Below are 25945 nucleotides of genomic sequence, written 5' to 3'. Positions count from 1 at the left end.
ACATTAAAAACCAATTTAAAATAAAAAAAATTTTTCAAAAAAGACAAAGATTGTTAACTTTTAGTCCCCTTGGGTGGTAAATGTGGTTCACTGCTTCCTATCTTACACCCAGTTTTAGGCACCGTACTTTGGGAAAAACAAAGTTGGTTATGCTCTACGTTGGACGGCTGCCAAGAAGAAAATCATTTATAATTCAATATGCAGGAAGATATTAAGTATGTATCTATAAATGAAACCATAAAGGTTATTAAAGCAAATAAATTAAGGATTAACTAATGGATCAGCAGTCTGAAAGATAACTACATTCATTATTTGCAGAGAAGACGGATGGCCAGATGTGGAGGTAACCAAAGCTGCCAAGCTTGCATGACCCTGACCTTTGGGAGACAAACTTCACCAAAATCAAAATTAATAAATAAATGATTTTTTTTTAAAGTCAACAGTCTACATTGAAAGTTGATGAGGAAGAGTGATACATGAAAGAATAAATGAAATAATATTAAGTGTGGTTATTTAAAAACAATATCAATGAAGGATCTATAGTACAGGCATTTGTGAAGTCAGTGAATTTGAGAAGCAAGACAGCCTACAAAATAATACCGAAACAGAATGTTTGGGTACTAAACAGATAAGTTGTAAGGCTGGGCAGGTAATTCAAGTGAGCTGGGGAAGGGAAGAAAGAACAAATGTGTGGAGTGCAAGGCATGCATTGTGGAAAGAATGAAGTATACGAAGCAAGTGAAAGTCAGAGAATGGAGAAGATGAGTTCAGATTGGAAATGCAATGGGTGATAAAAAAATTAAAAATAGAGACTCAGAGCACTTTGGTGGTGGCTTCCAGCTAGCTTTTTTATATCAAGACTAGTTAACAGAAGTATAAAACAATATTTTACATCATTATACAGTATTCCTTAATCTACGGGACTAAGCTCTTGCAGCCACATTGCCAAGCCTAGTGTGAAAGCATTTAGGAATAATGACACAATAAGAAACAACAAATTATGGTAAAGATGTCAACACCTATAGCAAAGAAAGGGTGTAACAGAGAATACTGAAGTGTAGGATAATAAAGCAAGTATTAGTCAGTAGGTCTTGCCTTTATAATACGAGTGCCATGCTAAGGACTTTGCCAATACTTAAATTATTGTTTTAAAAAGGGGGGTGGGGGTGGAATCAAAATCCTAGAGGAAAAGCAAACACATATTAAGGTATCACAAACCTGTACTTTGAGCTCTTATTTTTTTTATATAACTTGCAGAGAGGAGAAGCCAGTTAATGAATCATGTCACTGAGGGCAACTTCAAAATCGGGTTTTTGCCACTAAGGTATCATACATTGTATTACCAGATTTATAACAAGCCCTGAAGAAGTCAATTGCTAGATATTGGCAAGACGAAACACGTGTTGGCTGCGCTTATCTCTTTTGAATTGGAACGGAGTTCTTTGGATTTGGAATTTTGGAACAATTAATAAACCCATTTTGGAAACTGTGCCGACTGAACCTACATTTGAAGAAAGACTTTTTTCATTGACATTGCATTACTGACTTGGAGTGCTCAGAAGAACCTCTTTGTGCCGATTGTTTCTGCACCGGTGTGGAGATAAGTTTGGGGTTGTGGTAACCAACTCCTGATCTTCCTGGAGCACCACTGTTGTACTATTTGTTTGCTACTCTCCCCTAATTTGCTGTGGACCTGTATTGCTATACTGGTTACCGCATCTTAATTAGTTGTAACATACAACTTCATCAGGTGGGGTTCTTATAAAGCTCAAGCAGATCCATAGTTCGAAAAATATATTTTGTGCAAATCGGTTTTAAGAATCGAGAGCATGCATCAATCAAGCTACTATTTGGACAGACAAATAGGACATGTACCGAATCTTGGATTCCTCCACTATATAAATCACATTGGCCGGTTTTTATCAAAATAACTGCCCCAATTTTTTGTTATATCTTTTAGCTGTAATGTCCTCAGTCTTAGCATCAGAATACAACGCCAAACCTTATGGTCCAATGTAAAACTCAAATATTTGAGATCTCTTTAAACTCCACCCTAGCTAGTTCAAGCTTATAATGCGATAACTGTTGACAACGTTTTTTCCATTTCATAGCTCAATCTCGGAGTAGATGTTTTCAGAAATAACTTCAGGAGTACTGGAGAGCAACTTTGTAAAAGGTTCTTGGAGCTTAGGAAATGCTCCAAAGCAATCTCTAAATTTCCTTTAAATGTATTTATTCCTGGATCAGCCTTAAAGGTTTCTTGACATAATTGCTCTCAATGTACCTTCAGGTGCAAGCAGTATGTTATAAGCCCACCTGACAAGGTTTGCCAAAGCTCTTGTACATGTACTCACTACCCTTAATTCCAGTCAGAGTGCATGAACAGGAGTGGCTTGACTTGTAGTAGTAAGCATAGGTAAGAGTTTTCCTTCCTTGAGATTTAAAAAACCCCCATCGATTTATGGGAATATTTCTAAACCATAAATTAAAATAGGGGTAATATTTGTTCGATAAATTGCCAGGAGGGGTGAAAATGTCGCATCCCAGTAGATAAGTAAAACTTTTTATAGCACTAGCATGGGATACTTTTTTTTTTATTCAGTCCATTGAAAATGAGAAGCAGTTTCAAAATATACTGGGAGAAAACTCTCCCTAAATAAATTTAAGTGGGTGCTATATCTACTGGAGCTCCTCCAAATTTCCGGGTAAAAGGTATAGCTTTTATCCTGCCCCTAATTGGCACCATTTTTGTTTTTGAAATATGTATTCTTAAAAATTAAAAAGAGACTCCATATTGCGCTACAGCCCAATTGGGGTAAATCAAATATAACCACTTCATCAGCATACATTAAAAGGCAAGGCGGTGTAAAGCAGCCAAAACGTGTCGTAGCAGACAAGGAATACAATCACTTTGAAATAACCCATAGACGCTCTGCACTCTTTCTTGCTAGACAAGCTGTTTGCGATTTTTATATATCACAAACAGTTTGTCTAGCAAGAAAGAGTGCACACATAAAATTGGTTTATGCACTGTATAGAAATGACAATATATATGTGTTTAAGTGTACATATATGTATATATTGTAATTTGAGTGTATGTCTATATACATGTTTACAGTATTGTTTTAAAAAAAAAAAATTTAAAACACAAAAAAATCCTTCCACCTTTCCCTTCACTCTTAACACAACACAAAAAGGTCAACAATAATGGACTCCAAAAAATGCTTTCCAAATTCTTCTCTCGTCCCTTCTACATCATCCAACAGGCACATGTCGACCACATCCAAAAACATTAAATAATCAATCTTCTGTTTACTAATCCACTTTGATTGATCTATCCCTATTCAAAACATTGGAGTAAATGTATGAGATCTCAAGAGTACAAACTTAACAACTAATACTACAAGGAGAGGAAAAAACTAATTTTGTTATATTAGCACCCTTTTACTTTTAACTTTGGGCTCAAGAGTAGCGTGCTACACATAGCTTCAACGTAGTGTCCGGGGTAGTAAGCACTATATAAATACAATTATTTATTTACTTATTTTAATTTGACCGTCGACAGTACAACCTCGCATTTGTTATATTTTAAATGTAATAAAACTAATTGGTATGTTTTGATTACTTTAATTCTTTTTCCACTGGAAGAAGTTATTTGCTATGTTTTTTTACATTTTTAACTTGTTTATGAAACTTTTCTGACTGCATAGATGTTATAAATAAATGTTTTAAGGACTATATTATACTAATTGTTGATCTCAATAGAGGTCGTAATAAAATGAAATGTTTAAAAAATAAAAATAGAATTTACAGTGACACTGCGTACATGTGCTCGAAAATCCTACCATACAGGGGGCTTTACCCAAAAAGCTAGGGACTGTCCGAAGGGTGTCAAACAGTCGCACAGAGCACCTACGGTCCAAGGTGAGAGCGCAAACAGAGACAAATGGTGATCAGCTGTGGTAAGGGATAGCAGGGAATCAATATAGAAAGGGGCAGCTGGGTGGAGAGTAGATATAAAGGCAAGAAGCAGGTGCAGAACTGGATTATCAGAAACAGTGGCAGGCGAAGCAGGGAGAGCGTAAAAAGGTGAATAGCGCTGTGAGGAGATTGTAAAGGTCAGAGGCGGGGTGGAAGATGTTTTGAACAAGGGTGGGGAGGTTAAAGAGGCTAAATGCTCAAAGACAAGGGCGACCGAGTAGGAACGCAGGTGCACTGGGCAGAAACTTAAAGTTTATTTGGGCATAAGGCTTCGGGACGTCCCCTCCCTACTACTGTTTCACCTTTAGGCTCTTGCCGGCCCCCGCCATCCGCCCCTGCATCTCGACTCCTCTGACGCGGCAATTGGAATCTTTCAAGAGATCTAGTTGTCAGCAGCACAGTGAACCACTTAAGACCACTGCCGCCAGATCGCCTTCCAAAGACCGGAACTACTGCTGTCGCCATATTGGTGTTCTGTCACTGTGCGATTGAAGCTACCGGAAGTACAAATACCGAGTAACGTAGCTCCTCACGCTTTTGAATGTAGGGTTCCGCGGTGGGAAGCGACTTGGGGCTCTCTTGTTCGTAGTGCTCCCAAGAGTCGTTCCCGTATTTTAAGAATGGCTTCAGACAAATAGAGCGTCAAAGTCTCCTGCTGCAGTCTCCTGAACCGGAAACGATCAAATATAACTTCTCCCTTCGAGACTTTACCACCAACCATGAAACGGGTTTCACTGTGACTGCCGCATACGCATATGGTCGCGATGGACGGGTCCCCAGGACTAGCACAACCTTTGCTTTAGCCACGACCCGCCTATTGCTCGGGTCCCCGACCACGCACACAGGTTTTTAGCATCGTTATTACCTCACGTAGCCTGACAGTCATTTAACAAAAATAGTGGTTTACTATTATAAATCAGTACCACAAAACCCAAAAAATGTTAATAAGCAATTGGCATGGCCAATAGGTCTCGCCTTAGGGACCTTATAAGTGTTTAGTTATCCAGCACAATATCCTTGGTGCAACAACATCAAGTGTTGCATGGCTAAACCCTTATAAGGTCCCAAAGGCGAGACCTATTGGCTATGCCTATGCTTGTCTGACTGTAAGCTCTGGCAATTTTCTGCAGAGTGCCCATAGCGATAGTTACACATGACCCAGTTATAGCTGTTTTTGTAATAGAAAAGTGTGTAAAAAGTAGCTACAAAGATGTTGAAATATTCACAGTGACAAAGGAAAAGAAAATACAGTGTATAAGTGTGGGTGACTGCAAAGGGATGGGGAAGTGGAAGAGACGAAAACAAGTACATCCTAGGAGACAGTGAAAAAACAGTGATTGAGAGGAGTGAGAAAGTGTGATCTGTGCTGATGGTGGGATCATCCCACCTAAAGCAGTGGCTTTAGTTGCCACGAGAATGTGCGATTGCATGTCTTATTAACCAGCGGTGACCTTTTTAAACTAGGTCTGTTATAAAAGTGGGGACATGTGGTGTACCTTTCACAGATCACACACACTGGAATTTCTCGGATCCTAAAAGGAACCACATGCTGACATTAATGAACGGTGTACCGAGTCCTGGATGAAATAACCAACTGTAAAGTTTAAAGGGCGCAATGAGCAAACCGCTTCCTTATCTTCCGCGCTGCATGCTCCGTTGGATAGCATTTGGTTGCCCCGGCAACGGCGTGGCTTCAACGCATCACTGAGCTAGTGTAAATTATTCAGCAACTGACCCAAGCGAGGAAATACAGCACACAGACTCTGGGAGACGGCGGTCAGGTACTGGCTGCGAGGAGACTGTAACATAAAACTAACACGCCTCCCTTGCAAGACCAGGCAGTTACCGACAAGCGGATGCCTGTTCTAAGTGTTTTTTTTTCAAATCGGAGGCAGTCCCTGCACAGACTGGATTGCATCCTAGCCAGACAGGAAGAGGGGCTTACGTCACCACTCTTCCTCTTCGCAGCCCGTCTCTGAAGAATTCTGGGAATCCTGCCTCCCGTGAAGACCACAGAGCTACATCTGTCTTCCTAGGTAAGGCAACAGAAAGTCTTATAAACATACAGGCACTTACTTCTCGTTTAAAATCAAACCTTTTGCTCGAGCGAACGTTGATGCTATAAGCGTTGCGGAAATGTTTTTTTTAAAATTTGTTTACACTGTGATGTTCAACATGAGTATTGTGCTAAAACCTAGGCAGGCTTGGAATATGGTTTGCAGTTGTAGGTCTGAGGCAGGAACGGAGCAGGCATGTGTGCGTGTGTGGGAGGTGGTGCGTGCAGAAAGGCGAGTGAGATATCGAGGAGTGAAAAAACAAGACACAAAGAAATGGAAGCAAAAGGGATAAGTAAAATACAAAAAACAGACGCGGCAACGGAAACAAGGATGGGGCAGAAGGAGAGAGAGGGCAGAATGGGAAGATAGACAAAATGCACGCAATGGAATGGAATGGGGCGAGAGAGGCAGGAACGGAGCAGGCATGAGTGCGCGTGTGGCTGGTGGTGCGTGCGCACTCAGTCTGCTCTTTTTCAAAGCACATACTCGTGCTTGAGGCGGGCAACGTCGCACTCCTGCAAGCTGTTTACCGCCACAAGCACAAGCGTGTGCTTCGAAAAAGAGCTGTACGACGGCTACAGGTCTCCTATGCAACGCTCGCTGCGTAGGCAAGACCTAAAAAAGAATGAGACTTTCACAAAACAAGGAAAATATAAAATTCTAGGACTTTAACCCCTTCGACACAGGTTTAATTTCCCCGCAGTGTGGGGGGGGGCTAATGGGCTGCACGCGGTGCTCGTGACGAGCCCAGCTCATCATGCTGCACAGTGGAGCTGTGCTCATGACGAGCTAAGCTCATCACGACTCCGCCCACTCCCATGGAACGCCCACACAAGAGGGGAATAAGCCCCGCATGGGCCCTCCGCGGCCGTTATGACGAGCTCAGCTCGTCATGAGTACAGCTCCACTATGCCTCATGACGAGCTGAGCTCATCATAAGCACGCAAGGGGTTAATGAACAACACGTTAGGCAACAATACACTTCAACAGTTGTCTTTTAGGTCTAGCCTAAAGATAGCTTTAGCTTTCTCCCCAACCTTATGTAATCAAGTTAATCCTAAATATAACATCCATATTGGGGCTTTGGTTCGGCTCTTTTTATCCCTTGAACTGTTCAACTTATTGATTGCACCCACCACAGCTTAGAGCATGTAAAAAGGGGTGAAACCAATGCAGCCATTCGCTCTACTGCATTTTGCCTAATCACATGAGCACATAGGCCTCAAACGATGTGCACTCCAAAACTAGGATGAGTACTTTAGCCAATGCTTAGTTCCTTCCATTCTTTATCATGTCTGAGTTTTGGCAGAATGGCTGGCAAACAAACCTATTGCTTACAATATACATAAAAGTGGTCTTTGGACCCGACCCTTTGAACCGCTTGCTTTTTTCTACCAGCCTTTTTCGCCCATTTGTCTTCAGACTTTGTTAAACTCTTCTTGGCTTACTCCAGTGGAGTATTCGTCTTTCACCTAATGCTTCTGGCTGTTTGGATTTATCCTTCCACCTGTATTTGACAGCTTGCATTAAACTACATGTGTAGGGCTACTTTTCAACAACAACCCTCTCTGTCCACTTTGTAGGGCTACTTTTCAACAACAACCCTCTCTGTCCACTTTAATTTGCTTATGCTGCAAGCGTTACCACCTTAAACCCAGAGGCATTGGGTTGTCAATGCTAGCTATTTTTTGTCACCTTTGTGTGCTTAAACTTTGTCTCTAGGTTACAGTAATTTAAAATCAATAGTACATTTTCTTTGTACTAACCAGAAACAGATTTTCCTGTGGTATGCATTAACACTAAAGTGTGTTACGGTGCCTAAGCATGATCAGGAGAAACCCAAAGGGTTGCATTAAAATTATACAGAATCACGTTATTTTTTAGATATGTACAATCTTTATTACAAATTAATGCCCAGCATGTGTAAGTGGCAGTGAAAAAGGAAAACATTTGCGCCAGCTTGTCAAAACCACACCTAATGCTTTGCCAACACTTGTTTCCAGATGTCATCACTTTTTGTATAGGTAGAGCAGTTTTCAAAATGAGTACTAAACATTTGACCTTTCTTTGACTCTGAGAATTACAGCAGAGCATTTAAGGGGAAATTGCATACTCTTCTGAACAGAGAGAGCAGAAGCAAACAAGCAGTGGTAAAGCCATCCTTCGGGACCTATCGGCAGAGGAGAAAGAGAGCAGCAGAGAGAGTAAACACAGAGCATGCACAAGAAGCAGAGATTTTGAGGGCAACAAAAACACATATGGGAGAGAACCGGACAGCACGTGCACTCTGATCAAACACAACCAACAAGAACAAGCATTGGTAATGCATTGGTTTTGTCTAAGTAAGAAATAAAGAGCTGTTTTAATCAATCATCACCCAGGAGAAGGAAAGAACTCCCTGACAGATAACATGACGGTGGAGAGGATGAGGCGCTGCAGGCAGAGCTGCTGACTCCAGAGCAGAGGATCCCAGTTCGAGTCTCAGCGGCGCCGCCCAACATCCTTTGAATCTATGCAAATCACATAATCTCTTCGGATGATAAACTGTTATATAAATATGCTGCAATAGTAAAAGGCAAAACTATGAAAATATAGTTCCACCAAAGCAGATGTTAACAGTATTTCAGCAGCTGGAAACTGATAAGAGTGGCAGACGAGGAACAAGCATTGGTAAATGCAGGAAAACATGCTAAAGCCACCAGAAATGGAGGAAGGTAAGTGGCACACACAGGAACTAATGAAAAGCCAGGAAAGAGAGGAGGCGGGATGCAAGTCCCTTTCAGGTTTATATTAAAAACAAGATTTTTCAAGCACAGCGCAGGCGCTGTGCAGGCAAAACCTGAACAAGCATTGGCATAGCCAATAGGTCTCGCATTTGGGACCTTATAAGTGTTTAGCCATGCAACAGTTGGTGATGTTGCACCAAGGATATTCTGCTGCATAACTAAATACTTATAAGGTCCCAAAAGCGAGACCTATTGGCTATGCCAATGCTTGTTTTTGGTGGGGGAGAGAGATGATGGTTACATAGAAGTGAATAACCTCATGGAGAATCCCGCATTTGGAAGGATTACTTGTGTATTTTTAATGCACTTGATGATTAAGTAATTTGGATGGCTGCCTGCACCACCATGGTACTCTCTCCCAAAGCGGTTTCCCTGCATGATTACTTATAAGGTGATTCCCTTCTGTTGGTTTTTGAAGAGTCGGAGATGTCCCAGAAACCACCTCTCCTCTGTAAGAATTAGTACAGCAGGTGTGTTTGAAAGGAGTCACCGTAGAATGGACTCCTCCGAATGCTGAACAATGCACTGGATTCAGAGATGACCGCAGCTCCAGCAGGCGTCTTTTTTATTTTACTAACATATTGTCAGAATGAGTTTAATTGATGGCTCGGAAATCCATCTCTACTGCTCAAGGTTTTCAGAATACTGTTTGGTAAAAGCTTGTGCTTGTCTGGTTTTTTTTTTAGGAAACACCCCTAACATGAAATGCTGCAAGGACTGGGGACCTGCTTCCTCGGCAGCTTCTGTATCTGCCTCAAGCACTTCAGTGGCAGGCACTGCGAACACGACATACGCACCAGGTGAGTACCAGGGGCTTGGAGTGGGGAGGGAGGCACAGGGTCTGGGGGTTTCTTGTCCCACTGGTTAAAAGGTTATTTACATAGTGAACTTGCTTTTCTTTGGGAATATCCGCATATTTCAGGATTTATCCTAGTTTTCCTAGTGGCATCCCCAAACGAGCAATACACTGATGGTGCTGCCAGGTGGTAATATTCCGATAAAGCGAGGCAGTGCACCCACACTGTTTTTCGTGGTGTGTGAACCAGCAGTGTGCACCACCAGCCTTCAAGCAGTTTGATGACATCTAATAAAGGAGCAGCTCGCTTCAAGCCACTCCCCCTTTGAAAGAACATTCTGCTCTGACCTTTGGTTATTACCATAAAAGATTGTGCGAGCAATGGCTAAGACTGAAAACCGTACCAGAACAGACTCCAAAGTAAATAAAACTGAACAAAAGGGTGTGTCCTGTAATGCGATGTTGGTATGAATGGTGTTAGTACAGTTTTGAGGGCTCCAGAAGGCACCCAATGTGTATTATTGTTGCAAGGTGACCTGGGTGTTAGGCTAGAAAAGGACACGGTACTTATATGAAAAACATCACTGGGCAAAACCTACATTAATTTTGAACAATTCTATGGGTTAATCAACAAATAAAGTAGATAATCGTTTAAAAAAAAACACTCGTAGTTAACATAAAATGACATAATTATTTGTCGACATTCGGGTCGAATGGTGCAGTTTATGACATTACGGCCCAGTTAGTCAATAAAAATGTGATAATGTCCGGGCCTCTCTGTAAGGTACTTATTAGACTCTCTGCTCTGATACTGCTTCGTTGAGTCAGCCAAAAGCTGAGATTTAAATGTGTTTCAAACACCTTAGTCAAAAGGGACGTGCTGCAGAAGCATTTCAGCACACTTGCACTCCTAAAATCATTATTTTTGGTCATATAACGTGTCTTAATTTCAGATTTTGACCCTGATTCACATAGATTTGGCTAAGACTGTATGTGCTTCCGAGCATGCTTTATTTACACATCATTAGTGATTGGAAACAATATTGTAGGGGGTCAAGGACGCGCTCATTAGAACCTCTGTGCCAGCTAGTTATTATTGCAAGTATGAAACGCTAACTCGCTAAGGCCTTGCTTCCCACCCGCAGGAGCTGTTGCGTTCTCGCACACGAACAGTGGATCATGAAAGGATGCTCCTGGTATCGGTGTGGCTTCGGGCACCTGCACTGCTTCCATCGAGCGCACGAGGAGAACTGTGGTCGCAAATGTTCATGGGGAGAGGATGTGGTCTAACGAAAAGAGAGAGCTGCTGACAACCTGAAACAAGCTCGCGCGGCAGCAGGGGGAGGCGCGTGCGCGCTTCGCTTTGGAGGAGGGGTGCCTGCATGATTCACTTGCGGGAGCGATAATTGCTACCATATGGTGGCGCTCGCTCCCGCAAGTGAATCGCCTCACATGCACGCGTTGCTGAAGGCAATGGAACACATGCATGTGTTTGGCTGTAAAGCCAAATCGATAGCTAAAAGTCTCTTATGCCTATGCAGCGCATGCGCGCTGCGTAGGCAAGACCTAAAAGTAGTTGCCTGAAAGTAAGAAATGGAAGGACACAAGTCAGCCAGTCATGAAAATGTAAAGAGGCAATCCTTCGGTGGAGAGATCAGAACAAGATGGACCAAGAAAATGTTTATGTCCCTGGAAGATCTTCTTAAGCCCACAATAGGTATTTTGCAAATAGACAGCTTGACCTGTCTGGTAAGCTCAACCCAGATCAATATACTTTATGCGCAAATCTCAGATATCTAACAGTGCACAGGGAAGGAGCTCCTTTTTCCCTAAATGTCAACTGTACCCTGCAAATTATGGACAATTTTAGGAGCACTTCCCTGCTGTGTTCCTATGCATAGGCATATCAGGATGAATGGGGCAGCATGTGGAATGAGGCACAGGACAGAAGCACATACAGCTACTGTTTGGTGTCTTATGTTTTTTTAATTCCGAAAAGGACATCAACTTGGTAGGGCCTTATGCGCTTTAGCGTGACAAATACAGACCAGATGTTTTTTTATATAACGTTGCATCAAGAAGCACAAAAAATTTGAAGATATTGAAAACAATTCTAAATGTTTTGGTCCATTTTGGTCTATGTTCATATTGATTTCCTGGCATGTGATGCCATCGTTTTAAATATTTACACAGGATAAACTAAGTGTGAACAGCAGAAGCTCACATCAACGTGGATATTAGCGGTGCTCAAATGCAACCAGTCTTTTGTGGTAAGCTGTTGACTCAGGGCAGGATTGGAGATGTAGACCCAAAGAAAATGTTTGTGTTAAGAGGGGCCGAATTGTTTAAATGGTGAGTTTCATATGGAAAAATGTAAGATTTGTAGTGACTCACAAATTATCTACCTAGAACTCTTGTACCAAGTGAGACACACTGCCATTTTTAACCAATTTCTTCAGAAGCTGGTGAAACAAGCATTGGCATAGCCAATAGGTCTCGTATTTGAGACTTTATAAGTGTTTAGCCATGCAACAGTTGGTGTTGTTGCACCAAGGAATATTAGGCTGCATAACTAAATACTTATAGGGTCCAAAAAGCGAGACCTATTGGCTATGCCAATGCGTGTCTGTTTTTGTTGCTGTTTTGTTTAAGTTGCCAGATCTACAACAGCTGGACATGGTTTTTGTTAACTGTTCTTTGCATCAAATGAACTTGTTTTCATTGCTCTGAATGTTGTTTCATTCTGGCTGTAGGAAGCAGTCATTCCCAGGGGTGTGGGGGCTGCCCATGCCCCGAACTTTGCAAATGAGAAAAAGCCTGGTGCAGGCTCAATTTACAAGTGTGGAGTGAGTGAGCCCCAGGCAGCATGACTCACTCACACAGGAGTCCATGCACTGCACCTGCAAACTAAGCATGGTTTAAGGAAACTCAAGCCACTCCCTCCCAGGCATCGTACACATATTTACCAAGAAACTCTGAGAAGAGCCTGCCTGCTGCATTGACGGCTGGTGGTGTGTGTGCCTGGTGAAAGCTTGCACTGACGGCTGGTGGTGTATGTGCCCGGTGAAAGTGTGCACTGACGGCTGGTGGTATGTGTGCCTGGTGGAAGCGTGCACCGGCGGCTGGTGGTGTGTGCCTGGTGGAAGCGTGCACTGACTGTTGGTGGTGTGTGTGTGCATGTGTCTGGTGAAAACGTGCACTGACGGCTGGTGGTGTGTGCCTGGTGGAAGCGTGCACCAATGGCTGGTAGTGTGTGTGCCTGGTGGAAGCGTGCACCTACGGCTGATGGTGTGTATGCCTGGTGGAAGCGTGCACTGAAGGCTGGTGGTGTGTTTGCCTGGTGAAAGCGTGCACTGAAGGCTGGTGGTGTGTTTGCCTGGTGAAAGCATGCACTGACGGCTGGTGGTGTGTGCCTAGTGAAAGCCTGCACTGATGGCTGGTGGTGTGTGTGCCTGGTGGAAGCGTGCACTGACTGCTGGTGGTTTGTGTGCCTGGTGGAAGCGTGCACTGATAGCTGGTGGTGTGTGTGCCTGGTGGAAGCGTGCACTGACGGCTGGTGGTGTGTGTGCCTGGTGGAAGCGTGCACTGACGGCTGGTGGTGTGTGTGCCTGGTGGAAGGGGTCACTGGCGGCTGGTGGTGTGTATGCCTGGTGAAAGTGTGCCTGGTGAAAGCGTGCACTGACGGCTGCTGGTGTGTGTGCCTAATGGAAGCGTGCACCGACGACTGCTGGTGTGTGTGTCTAGTGAAAGCGTGCACTGACGACGACTGATGGTGTGTGTGCCTGGTGGAAGCATGCACTGACGGCTGGTGGTGTGTGCGCCTGGTGGAAGCGTTCACAGACGGCTGGTGGTGTGTGCGCCTGGTGGAAGTGTGCACTGACAGCTGGTGGTGTGTGTGCCTGATGAAAGTGTGCACTGACAGCTGGTGGTGTGTGTGCCTGATGAAAGTGTGCACTGACGATTGATGGTGTGTGTGCCTGGTGGAAGTGTGCACTGGCGGCTGGTGGTGTGTATGCCTGGTGGAAGTGTGCCTGGTGGAAGCGTGCACCGACGACTGTTTGTGTGTGTGCCTGGTGGAAGCGTGTATTGACGACTGATGGTGTGTGTGCCTGGTGGAAGCGTGCACCTACGGCTGATGGTGTGTGTGCCTGGTGGAAGCGTGGACTGACGGCTGGTGGTGTGTTTGCCTTGTGAAAGCATGTGCTGACAGCTGGTGGTGTGTGCCTAGTGGAAGCGTTCACTGACAGCTGGTGGTGTGTGTGCCTGGTGGACGTGTGCACCGACGGCTGGTGGTGTTTGTGCCTGTTGGAAGCATGCATTGATGGCTGGTGGTATGTGTGCCTGGTGGAAACGTGCACTGACGGCTGGTGGTGTGTGTGCCTGGTGGAAGCGTGCACTTATGGCTGGTGGTGTATGTGCCTGTTGGAAGCATGCATTGATGGCTGGTGGTGTGTGTGCCTGGTGGAAGCGTGCACTGATGGCTGGTAGTGTGTGTGCCTGGTGGAAGCGTGCACCTATGGCTGATGGTGTGTGTGCCTGGTGGCAGTGTGCACTGACAGCTGGTGGTGTGTTGGCCTGGTGAAAGCATGCACTGACGGCTGGTGGTGTGTGCCTAGTGGAAGCGTGCACTGTCGGTTGGTGGTGTGTTTGCCTAGTGGAAGCGTGCACTGTCGGTTGGTGGTGTGTGTGCCTGGTGGAAGCGTGCACTGACAGCTGCTGGTGTGTGTGCCTGGTGGAAGCGTGCATTGACGGCTGGTGGTGTGTGTGCCTTTTGGAAGCATGCATTGATGGCTGGTGGTGTGTGTGCCTGGTGGAAGCATGCACTGACGGCTGGTGGTGTGTGTGCCTGGTGGAAGCGTGCACTGATGGCTGGTGGTGTATGTGCCTGGTGGAAGCGTGCACTGTCGGCTGGTGGTGAGTGTGCCTAATGGAAGCGTGCACTGACGGCTGCTGGTGCGTGTGCCTGATGGAAGCGTGCATTGACGGCTGGTGGTGTGTGTGCCTTTTGGAAGCATGCATTGATGGCTGGTGGTGTGTGTGCCTGGTGGAAGCATGCACTGACGGCTGGTGGTGTGTGTGCCTGGTGGAAGCGTGCACTGATGGCTGGTGGTGTATGTGCCTGGTGGAAGCGTGCACTGTCGGCTGGTGGTGAGTGTGCCTAATGGAAGCGTGCACTGACGGCTGCTGGTGCGTGTGCCTGATGGAAGCGTGCACTGACGGCTGGTGGTGTGTGTGCCTGGTGAAAGCGTGCACTGACGACTAATGGTGTGTGTGCCTGGTGGAAGTGTGCACTGATGGCTGGTGGTGTGTGTGCCTGTTGGAAGCATGCATTGATAGCTGGTGGTGTGTGTGCCTGGTGGAAGCGTGCACTGACTGCTGGTGGTGTGTGTGCCTGTTGGAAGCATGCACTGACAGCTGGTGGTTTGTGTGCCTGGTGGAAGCGTGCACTGACTGCTGGTGGTGTGTGTGCCTGTTGGAAGCATGCATTGATAGCTGGTGGTGTGTGTGCCTGGTGGAAGCGTGTACTGACGGCTGGTGGTGTGTGTGCCTAGTGGAAGCGTGCACTGATGGCTGGTGTGTGTGCCTGGTGGAAGTGTGCACTGACGGATGGTGGTGTGCGTGCCTGGTGAAAGCGTGCACTAACGGCTGGTGGTGTGTGTGCCTGGTGGAAGCGGTCACTGACGGATGGTGGTGTGTGTGCCTGGTGAAAGCTTGCACTGACGGCTGCTGGTGTGTGTGCCTAATGGAAGCGTGCACCGACGGCTGCTGGTGTGTGTGCCTAGTTAAAGCGTGCACTGACGACGACTGATGGTGTGTGTGCCTGGTGGAAGCATGCACTGACGGCTGGTGGTGTGTGCGCCTGGTGGAAGCATTCACAGACGGCTGGTGGTGTGTGCGCCTGGTGGAAGTGTGCACTTACAGCTGGTGGTGTGTGTGCCTGATGAAAGTGTGCACTGACGATTGATGGTGTGTGTGCCTGGTGGAAGTGTGCACTGGCGGCTGGTGGTGTGTATGCCTGGTGGAAGTGTGCCTGGTGGAAGCGTGCACCGACGACTGTTTGTGTGTGTGCCTGGTGGAAGCGTGTATTGACGACTGATGGTGTGTGTGCCTGGTGGAAGCGTGCACCTACGGCTGATGGTGTGTGTGCCTGGTGGAAGCGTGGACTGACGGCTGGTGGTGTGTTTGCCTTGTGAAAGCGTGCACTGACAGCTGGTGGTGTGTGTGCCTGGTGGAAGCGTGCACTGACAGATGGTGGTGTGTGTGCCTGTTGGGAGCATGCATTGATGGCTGGTGGTATGTGTGCCTGGTGGAACCGTGCACTGACGGCTGGTGGTGTGTGTGCCTGTTGGAAGCATGCATTGATGGCTGGTGGTATGTGTGCCTGGTGGAACCGTGCACTGGCGGCTGGTGGTGTGTGTGCCTGGTGGAAGCATGCACTTATGGCTGGTGGTGTATGTGCCTGTTGGAAGCATGCATTGATGGCTGGTGGTGTGTGTGCCTGGTGGAAGCGTGCACTGATGGCTGGTGGTGTGTGTGTGCCTGGTGGAAGCATGCACTGACGCCTGGTGGTGTGTGTGCCTGGTGGAAGCATGTACTGACGGCTGGTGGTGGGTGTGCCTGGTGGAAGCGTGCACCAATGGCTGGTAGTGTGTGTGCCTGGTGGAAGCGTGCACCTACGGCTTATGGTGTGTGTGCCTGGTGGAAGTGTGCACTGACGGCTGGTGGTGTGTTTGCCTGGTGAAAGCATGCACTGACGGCTGGTGGTGTGTGCCTAGTGGAAGCATGCACTGTCGGTTGGTGGTGTGTGTGCCTGGTGGAAGCGTGCACTGACAGTTGGTGGTGTGTGTGCCTGGTGGAAGCGTGCACTGACGGCTGGTGGTGTGTGTGCCTGTTGAAAGCATGCATTGATGGCTGGTGGTGTGTGTGCCTGGTGGAAGCATGCACTGACGGCTGGTGGTGTGTGTGCCTGGTGGAAGCATGCACTGACGGCTGGTGGTGTGTGTGCCTGGTGGAAGCGTGCACTGACGGCTGGAGGTGTGTGTGCCTGGTGAAAGCGTGCACTGACGACTAATGTTGTGTGTGCCTGGTGGAAGCGTGCACTGATGGCTGGTGGTGTGTGCCTGGTGGAAGCGTGCTCTGGCGGCTGGTGGTGTGCGCCTGGTGGCAGCGTTCACTGACGGCTGTTGGTGTGTGTGCCTGGTGGAAGCGTGCACTGATGGCTGGTGGTGTGTATGCCTGGTGGGAGCGTGCACTGACGGCTGGTGGTGTGTGTGCCTGGTGGGAGCGTGCACTGACGGCTGGTGGTGTGTGTGCCTGGTGGGAGCGTGCACTGACGGCTGGTGGTGTGTGTGCCTGGTGAAAGCGTGCACCGACGACTGATTGTGTGTGCGCCTGGTGGATGTGGGCACTGACGGCTGGTGGTGTGTGCGCCTGGTGGAAGCGTGCACTGACGGCTGGTGGTGTGTGTGCTGGAGGTGTGTGTGCCTGGTGGAAGTGTGCACTGACGGCTGGTGGTATGTGTGCCTGGTGGAAGCGTGCACTGACGGCTGGTGGTGTGTGCGCCTGGTGAAAGAGTGCACTGACGGCTGGTGGTGTGTGCGCCTGGTGGAAGCGTCCACTGACGGCTGGTGGTGTGTGTGCCTGGTGGAAGCGTGCACTGACGGCTGGTGGTGTGTGCGCCTAGTGAAAGCGTGCACTGACGGCTGGTGGTGCGTGCCCCTGGTGGAAGCGTCCACTGACGGCTGGTGGTGCGTGCCCCTGGTGGAAGCATGCACTGACGGCTGGTGGTGTGTATGCCTGGTGGAAGCATGCACTGACGGCTGGTGGTGTGTACGCCTGGTGGAAGCGCGCACTGGTGGTGTGTGCGCCTGCTGGAAGCGTGCACTGACGGCTGGTGGTGTGTATACCTGGTGGAAGCATGCACCGATGACTGATGGTGTGTGTGCCTGGTGGAAGCGTGCATTGACGACTGATGGTGTGTGTGCCTGGTGGAAGCGTGCACTAATGGCTGGTGGTGTGTGCGCCTGGTGGAATCGTGCTCCGACGGCTGGTGGTGTGTATGCCTAGTGGAAGCGTGCACTGACGGCTGGTGGTGTGTGTGCCTGGTGGAAGTGTGCACTTATGGCTGGTGGTGTATGTGCCTGTTGGAAGCATGCATTGATGGCTGGTGGTGTGTGTGCCTGGTGGAAGCGTGCACTGATGGCTGGTGGTGTGTGTGTGCCTGGTGGAAGCATGCACTGACGCCTGGTGGTGTGTGTGCCTGGTGGAAGCATGTACTGACGGCTGGTGGTGGGTGTGCCTGGTGGAAGCGTGCACCAATGGCTGGTAGTGTGTGTGCCTAGTGGAAGCGTGCACCTACGGCTGATGGTGTGTGTGCCTGGTGGAAGTGTGCACTGACGGCTGGTGGTGTGTTTGCCTGGTGAAAGCATGCACTGACGGCTGGTGGTGTGTGCCTAGTGGAAGCGTGCACTGTCGGTTGGTGGTGTGTGTGCCTGGTGGAAGCGTGCACTGACAGCTGGTGGTGTGTGTGCCTGGTGGAAGCGTGCACTGACGGCTGGTGGTGTGTGTGCCTGTTGGAAGCATGCATTGATGGCTGGTGGTGTGTGTGCCTGGTGGAAGCATGCACTGACGGCTGGTGGTGTGTGTGCCTGGTGGAAGCGTGCACTGATGGCTGGTGGTGTATGTGCCTGGTGGAAGCGTGCACTGACGGCTGGTGGTGAGTGTGCCTAATGGAAGCGTGCACTGACGGCTGCTGGTGCGTGTGCCTGATGGAAGCGTGCACTGACGGCTGTTGGTGTGTGTGCCTGGTGAAAGCGTGCACTGATGGCTGGTGGTGTGTATGCCTGGTGAAAGTGTGCTCTGACGACTGATGGTGTGTGCCTGGTGGAAGCGTGCACTGGCGGCTGGTGGTGTGTGTGCCTGGGGGAAGCGTGCACTGACGGCTGGTGGTGTGTGTGCCTGGTGAAAGCGTGCACCGACGACTGATGGTGTGTGCGCCTGGTGGATGTGTGCACTGACGGCTGGTGGTGTGTGCGCCTGGTGGAAGCGTGCACTGACGGCTGGTGGTGTGTGCCTGGTGGAAGCGTGCACTGATGGCTGGAGGTGTGTGCCTGGTGGAAGTGTGCACTGACGGCTGGTGGTATGTGTGCCTGGTGGAAGCGTGCACTGACGACTGATGGTGTGTGCACCTGGTGGAAGCGTGCACTGACGGCTGGTGGTGTGTGCGCCTGGTGAAAGCGTGCACTGACGGCTGGTGGTGTGTGCGCCTAGTGAAAGCGTGCACTGACGGTTGGTGGTGCATGCCCCTGGTGGAAGCGTCCACTGACGGCTGGTGGTGTGTGTGCCTGGTGAAAGTGTGCACTGACGACTGATGGTGTGTGTGCCTGGTGGAAGCATGCACTGACGGCTGGTGGTGTATATGCCTGGTGGAAGCATGCACTGACAGCTGGTGGTGTGTACGCCTGGTGGAAGCGCGCACTGGTGGTGTGTGCGCCTGCTGGAAGCGTGCACTGACGGCTGGTGGTGTGTATACCTGGTGGAAGCATGCACCGATGACTGATGGTGTGTGTGCCTGGTGGAAGCGTGCATTGACGACTGATGGTGTGTGTGCCTGGTGGAAGCGTGCACTAATGGCTGGTGGTGTGTGCGCCTGGTGGAAGCGTGCGCTGACGACTGATGGTGTGTGTGCCTGGTGGAGGCAGGAGCATTCACAGCAATAGAAGACACAAATGAAACTGACGAAGAGGGAGGGGGGAGTGCGAGCAGAGGAGCCCAATTACAGCCATAAAAACACAGATGGCAGCTGTGCACGTGCATACACAGCATTAGGCCTACAACCCCATCTGGGGCCGGCCGCGTGGTCAGAGATCACATGTCTAGTGCTATAACTCTGTAGTAGAGACAATGCGTTACACAGCGATATGCCTACAACCCTCGAGGGGCCGTCCGCGTTCAATATTATTCATGTTAGCACATTCTGGTCCCTTATGGAGGGAAAGTCTTAGCTTACACTCTGGCGACTGGCGGGAAGCCCGGTCAAACTCAACAGACGGCCCAACAGGGGCCTATAACCGCAATAGCAGCGGAGAACATACAGAAAAGAGGATAGATAATAGAAAAGGAACGACAGAGAGGAGGAAAGATAGAGCTAGAAGAGGGAGAGTGTGCGGTAGGGTCGAGCGAATAGGGCAGAGAGACCCTTCTCCTGTGCCATGTTCTAATTGCAGCGCAAGAGAACGGCTAGGCCAGCAATCTGCTTGGATCCGGGGGAAGGACTGCGTCAGCGAACAGGTGTAGTGTTCTCCGTTTGGTGGGCATGTGGCCTGCGTGTTCTACCCTGCATAAATACTTAATTAATGGTTGCCAAATAGCCTTATAGAGTGTATCGCGCGCCTGAAATCGTGCTGTGAAGAGCTCCATTGTGATTACGTGCCATAAACGCACAAACCAGGCCCGATTGGGGGTGTCTCGGGCTTTTTCCAATACAGGGCAATGAGCTGCCTGGCTGCTCCCAACATTTGGAGTGCCAGGATCCAATCGCTCCTGGTAAGTGCCTTCAGGCTAGCAGGTTTGATATGCCCAGCAAAACTGTACTAGGATCGTTAGGCAAAGGGAACCGCAGGACCCCCTTGATGTGGCTGAGGACCTACTTCCAGAGCATAGTCAACAACGGACAGGCCCACCAGATGTGGATGGAGTCTCCCGGCGCAGATTGGCATCTCCAGCACAAAGGGGAATAGGAAGGGAACATCTTATGAAGACGTTGGGGCGTGTAGTACCACTGAGTCATAAGTTTATAAGCATTTTCCCATTGCGGAATGCTACGGCATATCTTGGGAATATACGCCACAGCCTGCTCCACTGGGCAGCCGAGAGGTCCACACCCAGCATTTCCTGCCAGTGGCGTTGGTAGGGGTGTATAGGTGACAACTGTGTATGCTGTAGAATCTGATAGATTCGGAAGACATGCCCCTTGGACTCAATGGGGTGTCGAGCCAGGCGCTCAAAGGGAGTGAAGGCCCGCGTAGCTGCCTGGTACATGGCCTCCGAAGTCGCTCAGTGTTTCAGCTGGGCATATTGCAGCCCTGCAGTCGCCGGTATTCGAAAGTCTTCCCTGCACTGAGCAAAGGATTAAATCATACCCCCCTCGAACAAGTCTGTTATAACCCGGCAGTCCCCTTGCGACCATTTGTCAAAGGCCCGTGTACGATAAGCCGGTGGGAAAGATGGATTCCCTTAGATCGGGGAATGTGGTGAGGGGAAGGTCTTTAGGCCTCAGCGCTTGGCAACCTTATCCCAGATGTCCAGGACCGTCTTTGTGGGGACTGCAATATAGGTGCTTTTGGAGCGCGCCGCCCGGTGGTGCCATGCAAGGTCCCATATGGTTCTCCCCGTCACGGCAAGATCCATGTGTAACCATCCCTTTTCACTCTCTGTAACCCCCCACTCCACGACATACCGGAGATGTGCTGCCCAGTAGTAATCCACGAGGTTGGGACACACCAGCCCCCCCTATCCCTTGGTGCCATCATGATCATTTGAGAGAACCGGGGTTTCTTGCTGCCCCATATGAAGTTGTGAGGTCACGCTGGAGGCTGCGAATATAGTGCAGCTGAATAGGGGTGGGGAGGCATTGAAAAAGGTAAAACATTTTGGGAAGGATCGACATTTTGATAGCATGAAGTCGGCCCAGCCACGATAGTAGCAGCGGCCTCCACCGCCTCAAGTCCTCAAGCACTGATCTGCGGCATTCTTGCCAGTTAGTCTGCGTCCACGCGTCGAGGGATGGAGTCACCTGGAGACCAAGGTAGCGGATGGAGCGGGTAGTCCATTGGTAGGGAACCAAGCCCTCCAGGATGGGGATCTGGTCCAGGGCTCGACAAATCCGAAAAATGGTACTAGTCCTGCAGGTCTAGTACCATGGAAAATCCCCTCGACCTGACTGCAACCCACTTGACCTCCGTCTCTGAAAACGGAGCAAAAGTGACAAGATAACAAGATTTAAAGGCATCTTTATTGCTCATTCCCTTTAGGAGCAATAAAAGTGCCTTTAAATCATGTTATCTTGTCGCTTTTGCTCTGTTTTCAAAGACAGAGGACAAAAGTTAGTTTGACTTCCTACTCGCCAGAAAGGGCGAGTAGGACCTAAAAATAGCTCGTCCTGCTCCATTCACCCTCGCAAATGCGAGCGGGCGAGTGGATTTGTCGAGCCCTGTGGTCGTGTTGGATAGTTAAGTTGAGCACCCAAGATTTACTGTGATTAATTTTGAGGCCGGAGGCGTGCTCAAAAAGTCATAGGGCAGCGTGGAGAGCCGGAAGGGATTCCCGGGGGTGCGTCAAGGAAAGGATGAGGTCGTCCGCAAACAACTCCATCTTGTGCTCAGGTCCCCCATTTGGATACCGTGGATGTCAGGCGCCCGACGGATCATCTCCGCTAGCGGTTCTACCACAAGGGCGAACAGCAGAGGCGAAAGGGGGCACCCCTGTCTGGTCCCCCTATAAATGGTGAGCGGCTCAGTAAGCCTGCTGTTTACCCTGATCCGAGCCTGCGGAGCGAGGTATGGCGCCATGATCCGGGCAATCATGTTCTGCCCCAACCCGATTCTACTTAAGACCGACCGCAGAAAGGTCCCGTCCACGGGGTCAAAAGGCTTCTCTGCGTCCAATGAGAGAAGGCAAGGAGGGATCTCCAGTGACGCGCCTTTCCCACTAAATGTGCCAATTTGCGTACGTTGTCAGCCCCTTGCCGGTTGCGGATGAAGCCGACCTGATCTGGATCCACCAGATCCGGCATGTAGGGGTCTAGGCGTTTCGCCAGGACTTTAGTATAAATTTTTAGGTCGGTGTTTAACAAAGCAATGGGGCGTACGACGCGCACTGTGTGGGATCTTTTCCTGGCCCGCTATACCCATATCCCGAGTTGGCCCCTCAGTGTCCGAGAAGGAATTATATAGCCTCAAGAAGTAGGGCCCGAGTTGGGACTGAAGCATGCGATAGAAAGATAAGGATAGACCGTCAGGTCCCGGGGTCTTGCCGAGGGGAAGATCCCTCTGGGCTGTTAAGACTTCGTTGTGAGTGATAGGTCCCTCCAGGGTCTCGGCATAGTGCGGGTGAAGGGTGGCCCCCGCGTAGTTATTGAGAACGCCCGCCACCGCCTCCGAGTTCGGAGGTTCCCTCTGATAGAGCGCTGAATAGTAGGACTGGAATGCCTCGCACTTGTCCCTCTCCAGGGTGGCCGTTGTCCCCTCAGGGAGGTGGACTAATGTTATATGAGCTTTGGCCGCACGCGCCCGTAATCGTCCCTCCAGCAACTTACCCACCCTGTCTCCCCCCTCAAAGTACTTCTGCTTAAGAGCCAGGAGCGACGTCTCCGCTTTGTTAGAGCATAGCAGCCTCAGCTGCCCTCTGAGGTTGGCAAGACGCCTCCGAGATGCTAATGAGGAACCGCCCTGGTCTCTTTGCTCCTCCCGTTTAATGTCCTTTGCTAGGCTATCCTCCAAGGCCCGGGCCTCACGCGCCCTGGCAATCGATAGGGTAGTGATATGGCCTCTCATGGTTGCCTTAAAGGCATCCCAGACCACCGGTAAGGGCGTCTCCGGGAGGTCATTAGTAATGACGTAAGAGTCGATGGCAGTTCTAACGCTGTCTACAGCATCTGGATTGCGAAGAATACTCGGTGGCAAGCGCCGCGTCAACTCGCGGGCAGGGGGAGCGGCCGGGTCCTGGAGGAGCAACTCGACATGTACATGATCTGAGAGCGAAATATCGGACATGGAGGCGCCCAACATATCAGGCAACAGGGCGTGAGAGACAAAGAGGAAGTCAATCCGGGAGTAAGAGTGGTGTGCATGGGAATAGAACAAGTAGTCTCGTAAGCCCGGGGAGTGAGAACGCCATGCATCAAACAGTCCCAGCTCCGTTATTTGGGCACGCAAAGCAGAAGACATGGCCCCGGCGCCACTAAACATAGCGTCACTGCGATCCACTGCCGGGTCCCAGACAAGATTAAACCCCCCCCTCCCCCTAAGATCAGAAAGGGGTCCCCCCGCGGAACGTGGTCCCGCAAGCATGATTGGAGATACCGATCCTGCGCCTGGTTGGGTGCATACACACTGCACAGAGTAAAGGTACGCCGGCCAATCGCCACGCTCACCCTAAGAAAGCATCCATCACCACTTCTGAAGGTCCCAGTCCCCCCCCCCCTCCTAATGCCAGCCCTGCACAGTATGGCCACACCTGCTGTCTTAGTGTCCGCGGTCGCCCAGAAGTGAAGGGGATATCTGGCATGAGCCATACGATTGGTATCAGGCCGCAAAAGATGTGTTTCCTGTAAAAATATGATGTCAGGATTTTGCTGCAGGAGATACCGCCAGGTCTGGCGCCGCTTGTTAGGGGAGTTTAAGACCTTGACATTTAGCGTCAATACCTTCAAGGGCTTGGGTATGTTAGCTGTCATACTATGGACCAATCAGAACCTATCCTCACTTCCACCTCCCCGTCTCTGTGCATCGCGGCCTCATGGGGTGCGCCCCTCTCCTCACTCCACTCCAAGTGTAGATGACTCATCCTCCCTAACCCAACGCCCACGAAAGAGAAGAAAGAACAGTAGAGCAGGGACAACAGAAAGCAAGGAGTGCAGGAGCGGAAAAGTGAGAAGAAAGAGAAACGAAAGGGGAAGAAAGGCCAAAGCAAGACAAAAGTAGAAGGAGAAGAGCAAAGGTACAAAAAGCGGCCAAACCAGCCACAATACATAGTACAACCATATCGGCCAACAGGGCCTTACTTCGCTGGCCCACATACAGGGCATCCTACACCCAAGGGTTTGGATACTCTCAGGGATGTCACTCCCCTAGGGACAGTTCGGGGCGGGTCCGCAGTGGTCCCACAATCCCATCGTCCAGGAACCTCCGCCACCCCCATCCAGGAGCCGGGGGACACAGGAGCACAGGTCGGGGAACACCCCTCCCAGGGGGCAAGGAGAACCAGTTAGGGAGGCAGGTAACCTGTTATTCAGCTAGGGATTATTACTCAGATCATGACGTTGAGGGACGCGAGGTGGGCTCCCCCGATCCTCCTCCAAGGACTTAATGTGGGCTATAATATCCTGCTTAGACTGGGAGGGCGACCTCTCGCCCAGCGGGGGTGTGCGGCGATGACGCTGAACAGTGGTCCAGGTTGACTGGGAAGGCACCCGCTCCTGTCTGTGTGGGCGCATGGGACTTGCCGGCGGCGATGTCGGTATCTGAAGAAGCTGCGCCGCCTCCGTGTATGTCCGGATCACTCTCCGCCTGCCCTCCCACTGAAAGATGAGGGCAAGGGGGTGGCCCCACTGATACGGAATGCCCAGGGTGCGGAGCTTCTCTGTCACTGGTTTGAAGGCTCGCTGCCGCTTCAGGGTGTTGGGGGCCAGGTCCTGAAAGACTTGTATCTTGTGCCCCCGATACCGGAAGTCTGTTTTGTCATGGGCCGCTCTCCAGATGGCCTCCTTCGTAAAGAAATGAACCCACGCCAGGATACCAGGAAAAAGGCCCGGTCGCCCCTGGGGTCCAGAGACTTGATGCGCCCTATCTAAAGTCGGAGGAGAGGCATTCTCTTCGCCCCATACCTCGTGCAGGAGCTGCGCCACGTATATGGAATGTCCTTCACCTCTTCTCCAATGGGAACACCCCGGATGCGCAGGTTGCTTTGGCGGCTTCTGTTCTCCAGGTCCTCCTGCTTAACTTGCAGCTCTATGTTCTGATCCTCCTGTACCGCCAGGCGCCGCCACAGTTGCTCCTGGTCCTCCGTACGGGTGTCCATCATTTTTTCTAGCCCATCCACTCGGTCCCCCAAGTCCGTGACCTCCTCCGTATCTCCGTCACACAGGTGTGCACCTTAGTTCTGAGGGAGCCGATTTCCGCCTTGAGCTCTGTCATAAAAGAGGCCATGAACGCCTGGGTGACCGGCAGTGAGTCCCCCGCCGCCTGAGAGGAGCCACCAGGGGCCGCTGACGTCCCCGCCTTACCCCACATTGCAACAACCGGATTGTTCCTGGGGGGTCGCAGCCTGGTCTCCCTTACCCCCCCTGGACCGCGTCATCGCCAGTCCTGTAGCGGTCCGGGACGGGCGTTGAATGCCGGTACAGAGCACCCAGCAGTGAGGGGGGCTCCACACCACTCCACCAGCCGGCAGGCATGATCCAAGAACGCAGCCCCAGAGTAGTGCACAGGAGAGGAGAAGCCCCCTGGGGTGCCTCACAGACACCACCCACAACCCCCCGTCACACACACTCCCAAGGATCAAGAGGCCCAACAAACAGAAGCAGTAGAACCAGCACCGCAGGTAAG

The 25945-nt window shown here is 50.0% G+C and overlaps 1 protein-coding gene and 1 long non-coding RNA gene across 2 annotated transcripts in view; one reads left to right on the top strand and one right to left on the bottom strand.

Moving 5' to 3' along the window:
* The window catches only part of DHODH (dihydroorotate dehydrogenase (quinone)), a 149334-nt gene extending 144867 nt beyond the window's left edge, over nt 1-4467 (bottom strand). Inside the window, exon 1 of the mRNA XM_086945534.1 lies at nt 4284-4467. Within this exon, the coding sequence (XP_086801660.1) occupies nt 4284-4322 (39 nt within the window). The 5' untranslated portion in view covers nt 4323-4467. The remainder of the gene's footprint in view (nt 1-4283) is intronic.
* A 532-nt stretch (nt 4468-4999) lies between these two features.
* The window catches only part of LOC147677836 (uncharacterized), a 114363-nt gene continuing 93417 nt past the window's right edge, over nt 5000-25945 (top strand). Inside the window, exons 1-2 of the long non-coding RNA XR_015302458.1 lie at nt 5000-6017; nt 9511-9624. This is a non-coding gene — a long non-coding RNA (uncharacterized LOC147677836). The remainder of the gene's footprint in view (nt 6018-9510; nt 9625-25945) is intronic.

Source organism: Lissotriton vulgaris, chromosome 12 (genome assembly GCF_964263255.1).
Source record: "Lissotriton vulgaris chromosome 12, aLisVul1.2, whole genome shotgun sequence".
Taxonomy (NCBI): Eukaryota; Metazoa; Chordata; class Amphibia; order Caudata; family Salamandridae; genus Lissotriton; species Lissotriton vulgaris.
Note: the sequence above shows the minus strand (reverse complement) of the source record. Positions and strands in the feature narration are given on the sequence as shown.